The 13,323-nt window shown below is 40.5% G+C and overlaps 1 gene segment (V, D, J or C); it reads left to right on the top strand.

The window, feature by feature from the left end:
* The window catches only part of LOC122904009, a 55,402-nt gene extending 42,463 nt beyond the window's left edge, over nt 1–12,939 (top strand). The window contains 3 exon segments of the C gene segment in view: nt 3,563–3,688; nt 10,127–10,174; nt 12,400–12,939. Coding sequence covers nt 3,563–3,688; nt 10,127–10,174; nt 12,400–12,542 — 317 coding nt within the window.
* The last annotated feature ends 384 nt before the right edge of the window (nt 12,940–13,323 follow it).

Consider the following 13,323-nt stretch of genomic DNA (forward strand, 5'->3'; position numbering starts at 1 on the left):
CCAGAGATACAGTAGAACGTATCAATGAAACTAGAAGCTGGTTTTTTGAAAGAGTCAATAAGATCGATAAGCCACTGGCTACACTAATCCAAAAGAAAAGAGAGAAATCCCAAATTCATAAAATTATGAATGAAAAGGGAGAGATCACAACTAACACCAAGGAAGTAGAAACAATCATCAGAAGTTATTACGAACAGTTATATGCCAATAAGCTTAGCAACCTAGATGAAATAGATGCATTCCTGGAAAAATATAAACTACCAAAATTGAACCAGGAAGAAATCGACAACCTGAATAGACCGATACCTAATAACGAGATTGAAGCAGTGATCAAAAATCTCCCAAAAAACAAGAGCCCAGGACCTGACGGATTCCCTGGGGAATTCTACCAAACCTTCCAAGAAGAAATAACACCTATTCTCCTGAAGCTGTTTCAAAAAATTGAAGCAGAAGGAAAACTTCCAGACTCTTTCTACGAAGCCAGCATTACCCTGATCCCCAAACCAGGCAAGGACCATACCAAAAAGGAGAATTTCAGAACAATATCACTGATGAATATGGATGCTAAGATTCTCAACAAGATCCTAGCCAACAGGATCCAACAACACATTAAAAAGATTATCCACCATGATCAGGTGGGATTCATCCCTGGGCTACAAGGATGGTTCAACATTCGTAAATCAATCAATGTGATACAACAAATTAATATGAGAAGAGAGAAGAACCACATGGTCCTCTCAATTGATGCAGAAAAAGCATTTGACAAAATCCAACATCCGTTCCTGATTAAAATGCTTCAAAGTATAGGGATAGAGGGAACATTCCTGAACCTCATCAAATCTATCTATGAAAGACCCACAGCAAATATCATCCTCAATGAGAAAAAGCTTGCAGCCTTCCCGTTGAGATCAGGAACAAGACAAGGATGCCCACTTGCACCACTCTTGTTCAACATAGTATTAGAAGTCCTAGCAACAGCAATCAGACAACAGAGAGAAATAAAAGGTATCCAAATTGGTAATGAAGAAGTCAAACTCTCTCTCTTCGCAGATGACATGATTCTTTATATGGAAAACCCAAAAGACTCCACCCCCAAACTACTAGAACTCATACAGCAATTCAGCAGCGTGGCAGGATACAAAGTCAATGTGCAGAAATCAGTGGCTTTCTTATACACTAACAATGAAAATACAGAAAGGGAAATTAGAGAATCGATTCCATTTACTATAGCACCAAGAACCATAATATACCTGGGAATAAACCTAACTAAAGAGGTAAAGGATCTATACTTGAGGAACTATAGAACACTCATGAAAGAAATTGAAGAAGAAACAAAAAGATGGAAGACCATTCCATGCTCTTGGATCGGAAGAATAAACATTGTTAAAATGTCTATACTGCCTAGAGCAATCTATACTTTTAATGCCATTCCGATCAAAATTCCACCGGCATTCTTCAAAGAGCTGGAGCAAATAATCCTAAAATTTGTATGGAATCAGAAGAGACCCCGAATCGCTAAGGAAATGTTGAAAAACAAAAATAAAGCTGGCGGCATCACCTTACCTGATTTCAAGCTTTATTACAAAGCTGTGATCACCAAGACAGCATGGTACTGGTATAAAAACAGACACATAGACCAGTGGAACAGAGTAGAGAGCCCTGATATGGACCCTCAACTCTATGGTCAATTAATCTTGGACAAAACAGGAAAAAATATACAGTGGAAAAAAGAGAGTCTCTTCAATAAATGGTGCTGGGAAAACTGGACAGCTATATGTAGAAGAATGAAACTCGACCATTCTCTTACACCGTACACAAAGATCAACTCAAAATGGATAAAAGACCTCAACGTGAGACAGGAATCTATCAGAATCTTAAAGGAGAACATAGGCAGTAATCTCTTCGATATCAGCCACAGCAACTTCTTTCAAGATACGTCTCCAAAGGCAAAGGAAACAAAAGCGAAAATAAACTTCTGGGACTTCATCAAAATCAAAAGCTTCTGCACAGCAAAGGAAACAGTCAACAAAACAAAGAGGCAACCCACGGAATGGGAGAAGATATTTGCAAAGGACAGTACAGACAAAAGGTTGATATCCAGGATCTATAATGAACTCCTCAAACTCAACCCACACGAAACAGACAAACACATCAAAAAATGGGCAGAAGATATGAACAGACACTTCTCCAATCAAGAAATACAAATGGCTATCAGACACATGAAAAAATGCTCATCATCATTAGCCCTCAGGGAGATTCAAATTAAAACCACATTGAGATATCACCTTACACCAGTTAGAATGGCCAAAATTAACAAAACAGGAAACAACATGTGTTGGAGAGGATGTGGAGAAAGGGGAACCCTCTTCCACTGTTGGTGGGAATGCAAGTTGGTGCAGCCTCTTTGGAGAACAGTGTGGAGATTCCTCAAGAAATTAAAAATAGAGCTTCCCTACGACCCTGCAATTGCACTCCTGGGTATTTACCCCAAAGATACAGATGTCGTGAAAAGAAGGGCCATCTGTACCCCAATGTTTATAGCAGCAATGGCCACGGTCGCCAAACTATGGAAAGAACCAAGATGCCCTTCAACGGATGAATGGATAAGGAAGATGAGGTCCATATACACTATGGAGTATTATGCCTCCATCAGAAAGGACGAATATCCAACTTTTGTAGCAACATGGACGGGACTGGAAGAGATTATGCTGAGTGAAATCAGTCAAGCAGAGAGAGTCAATTATCATATGGTTTCACTCATTTGTGGAGCATAACCAATAGCATGGAGGACAAGGGGCGTTAGAGAGGAGTAGGGAATTTGGGTAAATTGGAAGGGGAGGTGAACCATGAGAGACTATGGACTCTGAAAAACAGTCTGAGGGGTTTGAAGTGGCGGGGGGGTGGGAGGTTGGGGTACCAGGTGGTGGGTATTATAGAGGGCACAGCTTGCATGGAGCACTGGGTGTGGTGAAAAAATAATGAATACTGTTTTTCTGAAAATAAATAAATGGGGGAAAAAAAAAAGTAGCCAGTTTATACTTTTGTCTGTAATTCACAAGCAATTTTTAAGCAGTGGGAAATAAACACAACAAGAACTGTGAAGAGCTTTCTATATACAAGTTTTGATTTCTGAAGTAAATCTTTGTCTTCTTGAAACATTGGGGAACAAAAAAGAATCCACATGCCTAAAATGGTAACACTCAGTTTAAGGCTCCAAGTCACTATACAAAGACTTAATACCTAACCCAAGTACAGTTTCAATCCTCTAGAAGAGTAACATTTACCCAGTCAACATGGGGATTTCCTTATCATCCCCAGAAAGATTTCTGATGGATTTCCTCTTTCCCTTTGGGAAGGTGACCTTGCCTAAAACAATGGATTCTTTGCTAAGAATTTTCTTTTTCTGCTCCATGTCTGTTGTTAAAAAGGTTTCTTTTCCTCTAACCCTTTTGAGTTCCCCTCTACTTCCTAGATGGGATGCTTAATGATTCATTAATACATTGATTAGTAATGCTATTAGATCTTTAACATTTACTTAGTTCCAATTTTTGTTCTTTAACAGGCTTGATGGCTGTGACAGAATCTGAAATGGACTCCCAGGGGCATTCAGAAACAAAGCAAAACAGAGAGGTGGTGACCGTTAGTCCTTTGAATTCACGATCTTTCTCACCTGATCCAATGGCTGTGGGTGAGTTCTTGGCTATATGCTCCACTCTCTTTTTGTTCAAACTCCTACAGTAATTGATTTTGCTTTACAGGGCAGGCCAGCTTGGGCTGGCAGAGTGTTATGCTTGTGTTAAGTCGAGGTAACATGTTTTTTTTTTTTCAGCTCTCTTGAGCTAGTATATTTGCCCAGAAGCCAACTGACCTGGCAAACAACCAAGCCCCTAAATGTTCAGACCGAGTTCCTCAGGTGGAACCCTCAGGAAGTGTCCAGGAGAATTGGTGTTGCACAAGAGTTTTCTTTGGCCAGAGGTCAGTAACATCTCTTACTGGCCATACACTAATGTGTGCATAATTTTTAGTCTTTGGTGTAGACCATGAGTTGTGGGGCAGAGGGAGAGGGAAAAGCAGACTTCCCACTGAATAGGGAGCCTCAAATGGGGCTTGATGCCAGCACCAGAGGGCCAGGACAAAAGCTGAATGCAGATGCTTAACAGACTGGGCCACCCAGTTGAGTCCAAATTGCAAATCTAAAAGTCCTTTTTAGTTTTGAGGAATTGGCTTGGTAACCACCAGGTTGGAGATCTCAAAAGTACAAAACAGTTTACCATTGTCTTACCTGTCAAGTCCATAATTCTGGAACAATTGCTTGCTTTCTGAAGGCTTCATGCCTGTTCCCTCTGGGTTCTTTGAACACCTGCAGCTGGACCACTGCCAGTTGGTACATGTTGTCAATATGCACTTGTCATTGTTTGTATATTTTCTGGGTGTGGTTAAGCCTTTCCCTGCCAAGAGACTGATGTCCTCATTGTTGCAAAGACATTGTTAAAAACGGGTTTCCCCTTTGGGAGACACCTTCTGTGATCTCCTGCGACTATGGCACATAATTCACAGGGAAAATCACAGGAGCCTTTAGGAACACGTTGCAAACTTCCTAGAATTGTCTCAGTGTACAAACTTCTGCCGATCCTTTGTATGTGAGTCTTCAGTGTCTCATGCTCAAGCCTGTCATCATCAGGTTACAGAAACCTTCTCAAAGCACAATTAAAGGGTCCTCTCAGTTACAGGATGCAGCCTGGTGATTAGGTATGTAAGACCCAACATTGGAGGAAGATAGCCCTGGACATTTCCAGTAGAAGAGGAACATTACCAAGTGTTCCTGCTATAAAACTAATAGTTGAACCTTGTATGCATTACATAGCTATGGAAGTCTCCACCTGACACCTAGTCCTGCCCAGATACTGGTGCTTCTGAATCATATTGAGGGAAAGAGAAGTAGCTGACATCTAGAATGCTTTCATCTAGACAGGGGTTCAGAGCTTCATACTTTATATTTGAAATCCTTTCTCCCTCTTTTCTTTTCCTTTACACTGTCAATGGCCTATATCTCCCAGGTCAATGAGAAGGGGCCTAATCTCTGGAATTAGAGCTATCTAGCAGAAAATATAACCCTTTTCCTAATTTCTCTCAAGGTCAATAAGACATCTCATTGGTTGATTACCATCAAATTCTATTGGGAGTCAGTTAGGTATTACGAAGAACCCCCAGGACTCACTCCTTTGGCTGGCCCTACTTCCTCAGTGAGGGATAATTATAAAGAAGTATGATCAAGACCTTTCCCTTCATTCTTGAAGTTGTTGCTGAAGCCCTCCTAAAGCAACAGGTAACCTCCCCCAAAAAACAAGAAACAAACAAAACCCTTTGACTCTGACCAAAGCAGTTCTTGAAAATAAAATAGCCCTTGATTATGATTCGGTTGAGCAAGACTGGATCTTTGCTGTAGGCAACACCGTGTTCTATACCAAGTTGAACACTATTGGGAAAATTAAAACCCAATAACATCATGTCATGGTGCAAGCCAGGTGGCTTAACAGAGTTTCTTCTTTAATAGGGTCTTTCTTTTTTTTTTTTTTTTTTTTTTTTTAGATTTTATTTATTTATGTATCAGAGAGAGAGGGCGAGAGAGCAAGCACAGGCAGACAGAGTGGCAGGCAGAGGCAGAGGGAGAAGCAGGCTCCCTGCAGAGCAAGGAGCCCGATGCGTGACTCGATCCCAGGACGCTGGTATGACCTGAGCCGAAGGCAGCTGCCCAACCAACTGAGTCTTACATATTTGATTTTAATTGCTTTGAGTCTTGGGGACTATGGCAAACATGAGGAATTATCATGTTTAGAGGCATCGTAATAATCTGCCTGGTGTGTTATGCCCTCTCAAAAGCTTTCATGCAAATTCAAAGCCAGCAATCTCCAAGCAAATTATCTAAGACTGGAACATTACAACAAATGAAGAGAATGACCAACTCAAAACTTGTAAAGCTGAAGTGGTAACCTGTGACTATCACAAGGGTTAAGTAAAAGGTTAAGACCTTTTAATATCACCCAGAGGAACAACAATTATTGTGAGAATGTCAGAGCAGTTGCTGAGAGTGGTGTTAATGCCTTCAATTTAGAACCCGACTCTCCGTTCAGCTGAGAGTCTGATCAAAAGGCAGAGTTGTTAAAAAGGAAAACCACAGGCTCAAAATGTACTCAGTTAGCTTAAGGCCACAAGTCATTAAAGTCTTCATACCTGGGGCTTAAGTGGGCCAACTGCTTTGGTCAGAGTCAAAGGGTTTTGTTTGTTTCTTGTTTTTTGGGGGAGGTTACCTGTTGCTTTAGGAGGGCTTCAGCAACAACTTCAAGAATGAAGGGAAAGGTCTTGATCATACTTCTTTATAAGTGGGTAGGAGAAGAATCCATGAAACAAGACGGGATAGGGAGGGAGACAAACCATAAGTGACTCTTAATCTCACGAAACAAACTGTGGGTTGCTGGGGGGAGGGGGGTTAGGAGAAGGGGCGTAGGGTTATGGACATTGGGGAGGGTATGTGCTTTTGGGTAAATTGGAAGGGGAGATGAACCATGAGAGACTATGGACTCTGAAAAACAATCTGAGGGGTTTGAAGCGGCGGGGGGGTGGGAGGTTGGGGTACCAGGTGGTGGGTATTATAGAGGGCACAGCTTGCATGGAGCACTGGGTGTGGTGAAAAAATAATGAATACTGTTTTTCTGAAAATAAATAAATTGGAAAAAAAAAAGAAAAAAAAGAAAAAAAAAAAGTCTTCATACCTACCCAGCTGCAGAGTCAATACCCAGAAGTGCAGCGTATAGTGAGTGGACATGGGAACTTCCTGGTCAGCACTAGGAATTAGATTGTCCTCCATTCCCCACAAGAAGATGACCTTGCCTCAGCGAATAGTTTCCTTGCTGATAATTTCTTTTTCACTACCTATCTTGAAAAACCTCTTTCGTATTGGCCTTTAAAGCTCCTCTCTACTTCCTGGATAGGATGATGCCTGACTCATGAATAGGTTTATATATACAGCTAGTTAAATCTTTAAAATTACCCAGTTTTGAATTTTTGCTATTTCCCAGATTCCTAGCTTGTCTAATGACCAAATTCGTGTTAAGCATTTACTTTTACCTGACCTATGATGAAGATCTAATAAAATTATGCCAGTGAAAATGCTTGTTGAAAACACAACATGGATGAGTTTATTCCTATATTCAGTGTATTTATTTATATATTTTCCTAAAACTAACTTAAATAAGATTATAAGTCACCGCTAAGCTTTTTATTTCTATAGCTAACAGAAAGGAAGTAAATGAGCAAGGCATAAATTTAATGTAACCCCTTGTCTGAAGTATCCTGTTAGGTTTTGATTTCTCTAGTTTGCAGAGAAAAGTAAAAAGTATAGTAAGTTTTATGGTAAGAATTATGGTAAGGGAGAAGTTCCTGTGTATAAGTGTTTTACATAGCATTTCTGAAAGGAATGTCTCCAAGTTCCTCTCATAACAAAAAAAGTAACAAAAACATTTCTGTTAATGCAATTCTATAGCCGATTTCTAATATTGGTTCATGGAATTTTCTTTTTTTTTAAAGATTTTATCTATGTATTTGAGAGAGAGAAGCAGATTCCCTGCTGAGCAGGGAGCCTCATGTGGTACTAGATCCCAGGACCCAGATATCATGACCTGAGCCAAAGGCAGATGCCCAACTGACTGAAGCTCCTAGGCATCCCTGTTTTTGTTTTTGATAAAAACTTGTATATATGTATAAAGATACATGAAAGCTCACAATGATTAAGTGAATCTCAAGAGAGATAAAACTCATCTTGTCCTCATTTTTTTTAAATAAATTTTTTTATTTTTTTATTTTTTTTTATTTTAGTTTTATAATTATTTAATCACCACACCCAGTGCTCCATGCAAGCCGTGCCATCTATAATACCCACTACCTGGTACCCCAACCTCCCACCTCCCCGCCACTTCAAACCCCTCAGATTGTTTTTCAGAGTCCATAGTCTCTCATGGTTCACCTCCCCTTCCAATTTACCCAAATTCCCTACTCCTCTCTAACGTCCCTTGTCCTCCATGCTATTGGTTATGCTCTACAAATAAGTGAAACCATATGATAACTGACTCTCTCTGCTTGACTTATTTCACTCAGCATAATCTCTTCCAGTCCCGTCCATGTTGCTACAAAAGTTGGGTATTCATCCTTTCTGATGGAGGCATAATACTCCATAGTGTATATGGACCACATCTTCCTTATCCATTCATCCGTTGAAGGGCATCTTGGTTCTTTCCATAGTTTGGCGACTGTGGCCATTGCTGCTATAAACATTGGGGTACAGATGGCCCTTCTTTTCACGACATCTGTATCTTTGGGGTAAATACCCAGGAGTGCAATTGCAGGGTCGTAGGGAAGCTCTATTTTTAATTTCTTGAGGAAACTCCACACTGTTCTCCAAAGTGGCTGCACCAACTTGCATTCCCACCAACAGTGTAAGAGGGTTCCCCTTTCTCCACATCCTCTCCAACACATGTTGTTTCCTGTTTTGTTAATTTTGGCCATTCATTTTTTAAAAAGATTTTATTTATTTATTTGACAAAGATCACAAGTAGGCAGGGATATAGGCAGAAGAAGTAGTGTCCCTGTTGAGCAGAGAGCCCCATATGGGGTTCGATCCAGGACCATGGGATCATGACCTGAGCCAAAGGCAGAGGCTTTAACCCACTGAGTCAGCCAGGTGCCCCTTGTCCTCGTTTTTGACCAGCCTTGAGAAAGAGCACCTAGAACACACATACAGGTTTTTGTTTTGTTTTGTTTTGTTTTAATTTATTCTTTATTTATATTCAGCATAACAGTATTCATTGTTTTTTTACCATACCCAGTGCACCATGCAATCCCTGCACTCTCTAATACCCACCACCTGGTTCTCCCAACCTCCCACCCCTCCACCACTTAAAACCCCTCAGATTGTTTTTTAGAGTCCATAGTTTCTCGTGGTTCACCTCCCCTTCTAATTTCCCCCAACTTCCTTCTCCTCTCTAACTCCCCGTGTCCTCCACGCTATTTGTTATGTCCACAAATAAGTGAAACCATATGATAATTGACTCTCTCTGCTGACTTATTTCACTCAGCATAATCTCTTCCAGTCCCATCCATGTTGCTCCAAAAGTTGGGTATTCATCCTTTCTGATTGAGGCACAATACTCCATAGTGTATATGGAACACATCTTCCTTATCCATTCCTCTGTTGAAGGGCATCTTGGTTCTTTCCACAGTTTGGCAACCGTGGCCATTGCTGCTATAAACATTGTGGTACAGATGGCCCTTCTTTTCACTACATCTGTATCTTTGGGGAAAATACCCAGTAGTGCAATTGCAGGGTCATAGGGAAGTTCTATTTTTAATTTCTTGAGGAATATCCACACTATGAACCCTTAACACAGTGTCTGGCACAGTAATAATCATTTAATAAGTATTAGCTTTCATTCATAGTGTTGTCATGTCTGCAAATACCACCACTCCAAAAAATCATGTGCGGTATCTGGGGATACTGAAGCTTGTGTGATTTGAAAGGTAGGACTGCTTTCTTTTGCTTAGATGGGAAATTGACCTAAACCAGACTCCTTCCAACATGTAAGATTCTGCTGTGATTCTAGGGTTGGATGGATTCATCTTGGTAACAGCACTTCATGTCAGCAGTGGGTGCTGAGGACTGTACAGTGGCCAGTTTCTTGTTATTTTTCCATCCAACACATTTTTATATGACACCTACTTTGCAGTAGGCACTGTGCTAGGAGCTATGAGCAGAGAAGGAAAACAAGATAGTCTTAGGCAGTTACCCTCCAGCTGTGGGGGAAAAAAGAAAGAAATGCATAATTTATGAAGTTTAACATCTTCATGTGCAGAAATACAATTTTGAATTGATTTACTGAATTACACAGTCTCAGAAAAATCAATTCTGGAATTGTGGGGCTCATATTAGTAAAGGCTCTCCTCTCTGCTTACTAATTGCTATCTATAATCTACCTATCTATCATCTAAATATCTATCATCTTTATATCCACAACACAGACACACATCAAATAATGGATTTGAACAATTGAATAATACTTGCACTAATTTCTTTCAGAGCTTGCTGCTATTAACTCCACAAAATCTTCTTTGAATGATGAAAATGGTAAGATTTTGTCTATGTTTGCCTTTATGTTCTGCTGTAGCATTTTTTCCTCCTCATCAACATCACCATTGAACTGCCCTGGCTTCAGGGAAAAACTGCAGAATGGCTGGATCTTGAACAATAGACTCAGAGATATTTTTTTTTTTAACGATTTTATTCATTTATGAGAGAGCGAGCACAGGCAGACAGAATGGCAGGCAGAGGCAGAGGGAGAAGCAGGCTCCCTGCTGAGCAAGGAGCCCGATGTGGGACTTGATCCCAGGACGCCGGGATCATGACCTGAGCCGAAGGCAGCTGCTTAACCAACTGAGCCACCCAGGCATCCCAATAGACTGAGTGATATTTTAAGACAATCCATCATCTCTCAGGAATCATCATCACACAGTAAATGCTGCTTTGGGTGTGAGAGGACTATAAGTTAGGGGTGCAGTGAGGTGCTCTGAATTCTTTCAACAATGGAATTCTTTCACTTCTGTGACCTTTGTTACTACTGACTGAGGAAAACAAGATATCAATTGCTTCTAGATTTTTTTTTTCAGATTGCTTGTAGATTAAAAAAAAAAAAGAATTGTTCTTGCTGGAAGTTAATAACATGAACTGACACTGAGAACTTCTCATACAGAAGGTGTGCTGCACTGTGAGTGCATTTTGTTTAATTCTCCTAATACTCACTGTGAAGGATTTTATTCCCATTTTACATAGGAGGACAATGAGCTAAATTTATTTGTCTCCACACCACACAGCAAGATCTAGGGCTTCATCCCAGACCATCTGAATCAAGAATTCATATACTATCTTAGTTTTTATTCTTCCTCTAATCCCGTAAGCTGAGATCCTGAGGCAGGTGTACACATGGGGAAGGGTGTGAGTGCAGGCCTTCTGGTGCCACAGAGTGGACTTAAACTCCACTCTTTTAATTATCAGTTGCATGATTATGGCTAAACTATTCACATTTTCTGAACACACCAAAAATGACATAAATAACACCTAGCTCAGTCATAGGAGATATAAAGTGATATATGTGAAATGTCTAGCATAGGTATCTCACTTAGCTGCTACATTGTAAGTACTACCTCTGGGCGTTTTCTCCCCACATATGAACAAAGGTAATAATGAAGAGCATTGGTTCTAGCCCTCCTGATCCATCCTCCGTGTCCAATATCAAGGGACTTGTGGGCTCTAATCATCATCATCACCTTTCATTATCATCATCCTAATTTATAGTTTTGCTTAATCATTTTGATATCTTTGTTATTTTTTGCGTGTGAATATGCAGAATTATAGAGCAGCTGAGAAAGTGTTCCTAGATGCCATGTTGCTGGAATTGAAATCTGGCTTTTGATACTTATTAGTTGCATGAAATCAGCCCTCCTTTTTTTTTTAATATTTTATTTATTTATTTGACAGACACAATGAGAGAGGGAACACAGCAGAGGGAGTGGGAGAGGGAGAAGCAGGCTCCCCGCAGAGCAGGGATCCCAATGTGGGACTCGATCCCAGGACTCTGGGATCATGACCTGGGCTGAATGAAGGCAGACACCTAATGACCGAGCCACCCATGTGCCCCGAAATCAGCCCTTCTCTCTATGTCTTCAGTTTATTTGTAAAATGGGAGTGAAACTAATAATAATAATAATAATAATAATCTCATCGGTTATTGAAAAATTAAATAAGGTTTAAGCTTTGCATACAAAGTTGCCAAAATAAGGAACAGCTAGTTTGTACTTAATGGATATAGCCTCTTCTTTTTTTTTTTCTTGAGTCAGATTTATAGGACCCAAACACAATTTTGATATGTTACAAAGTCCAGATACTGTATCTGTTTTAAACTAATTGCTATTAATGAAATTTCTACAGAATGCATATTGCCTCTTATTCTTATTTCAAAACATGGTAGGGAAGAAGGAATGTTAAAACCTATTTATCACCAATGCCTTTTTCCCTTTGGATTCATTCATTAAAACACAACCTTACTTTTTATTACTTTGGAAAGTTGTAGGTGAATTTAGTAGATGTTTGAGTGATGTGACCAGCAAACTGTGTCTGAGTTGTCTTGGGGACGGTGGTGGTCGAGATGGTGATGTAGGTGTTTATTCTCCAGTTGTGCTGGTGTGAGTGTGTCACTTTAACCTAAGTCATCAGAAGTGTATACAGTCACCCTTCGCCCATTAATAAGTCCTAGCCTTTCAAAACAACACGTGAAATTAATGAAATGCTTCTTTTAGACACCCTGCAGCTGCAACTTGGGAACACATCTGCCTACTATACCTACCTCCTCCTCCTCCTGAAGAGCCTGGTCTACTCCATCATCATCGTCATCTGTCTGCTTGGGAGACCAGCACTCAGTGGCAGTGGGAAGAGTTCCTAACACATGGTGGCACAAGGTGTCACTTCTAGCCACTGGCTAGTTTCTCTAAAAGTGTCTGCTGAGGATCTAGTGAGCCTTCTTTCTGAGATTGGGTTATTTCAGTTCACATGTGTCTTTTTCTTGTGTTGTTATCTGAGACCAGGCTTACAAACCCCTGGGCAAACAGAAGCTTTCACTCTGCAGCTAGAACAAATTCCACCATGACTCCTGGGTGGGGCCAGGGGGCATCCACAGAGTCTTCTGCACCACCCCCTCATTGTTGTCCACCAGCTCCCAGCCACCCAGTCCCCATGCCTCTGGGTAAAACCACCATACACCTTAGAACTGCATTCCTTGAACTCTTTAACCAGATAACTGCCTTGAAGTCTTTATTTTAATACCTGGAAGCCAACATGCTTATTACCTGACATTTGTGTGTTTTTCATAATAGTTACAATAAAAGCAATCAAGTCTTCTTTGGCCTCTGTGTAATTTATTTGGTGCTAACTGAGAGTCCAAACTGAAGGACAGCATGACAACTGAGATTTCCAATTCAGCATCACTTGTAATAAGTGATCAATTCCACATTTCTAATTCTTTCTCTAAGATAGTCCTTATGATGCTTTCTTTGGGCCACTGATCCTAGGTGAGCCACAGGCAGTGAAGGTTTCCAGGTTATTTCTCCTGCAAAGTTTAGCAGATTCAGACACATTTGGTTTAATACACTCTGGTGGTGACACTATAACATGTCACAATACTGGTGGCTGTGCTCAGACCTGTTCCAGTGTGTCCCAGGCACCAT

This window comes from Neovison vison, chromosome 4 (genome assembly GCF_020171115.1).
Source record: "Neovison vison isolate M4711 chromosome 4, ASM_NN_V1, whole genome shotgun sequence".
In the NCBI taxonomy this organism is placed as follows: Eukaryota; Metazoa; Chordata; class Mammalia; order Carnivora; family Mustelidae; genus Neogale; species Neogale vison.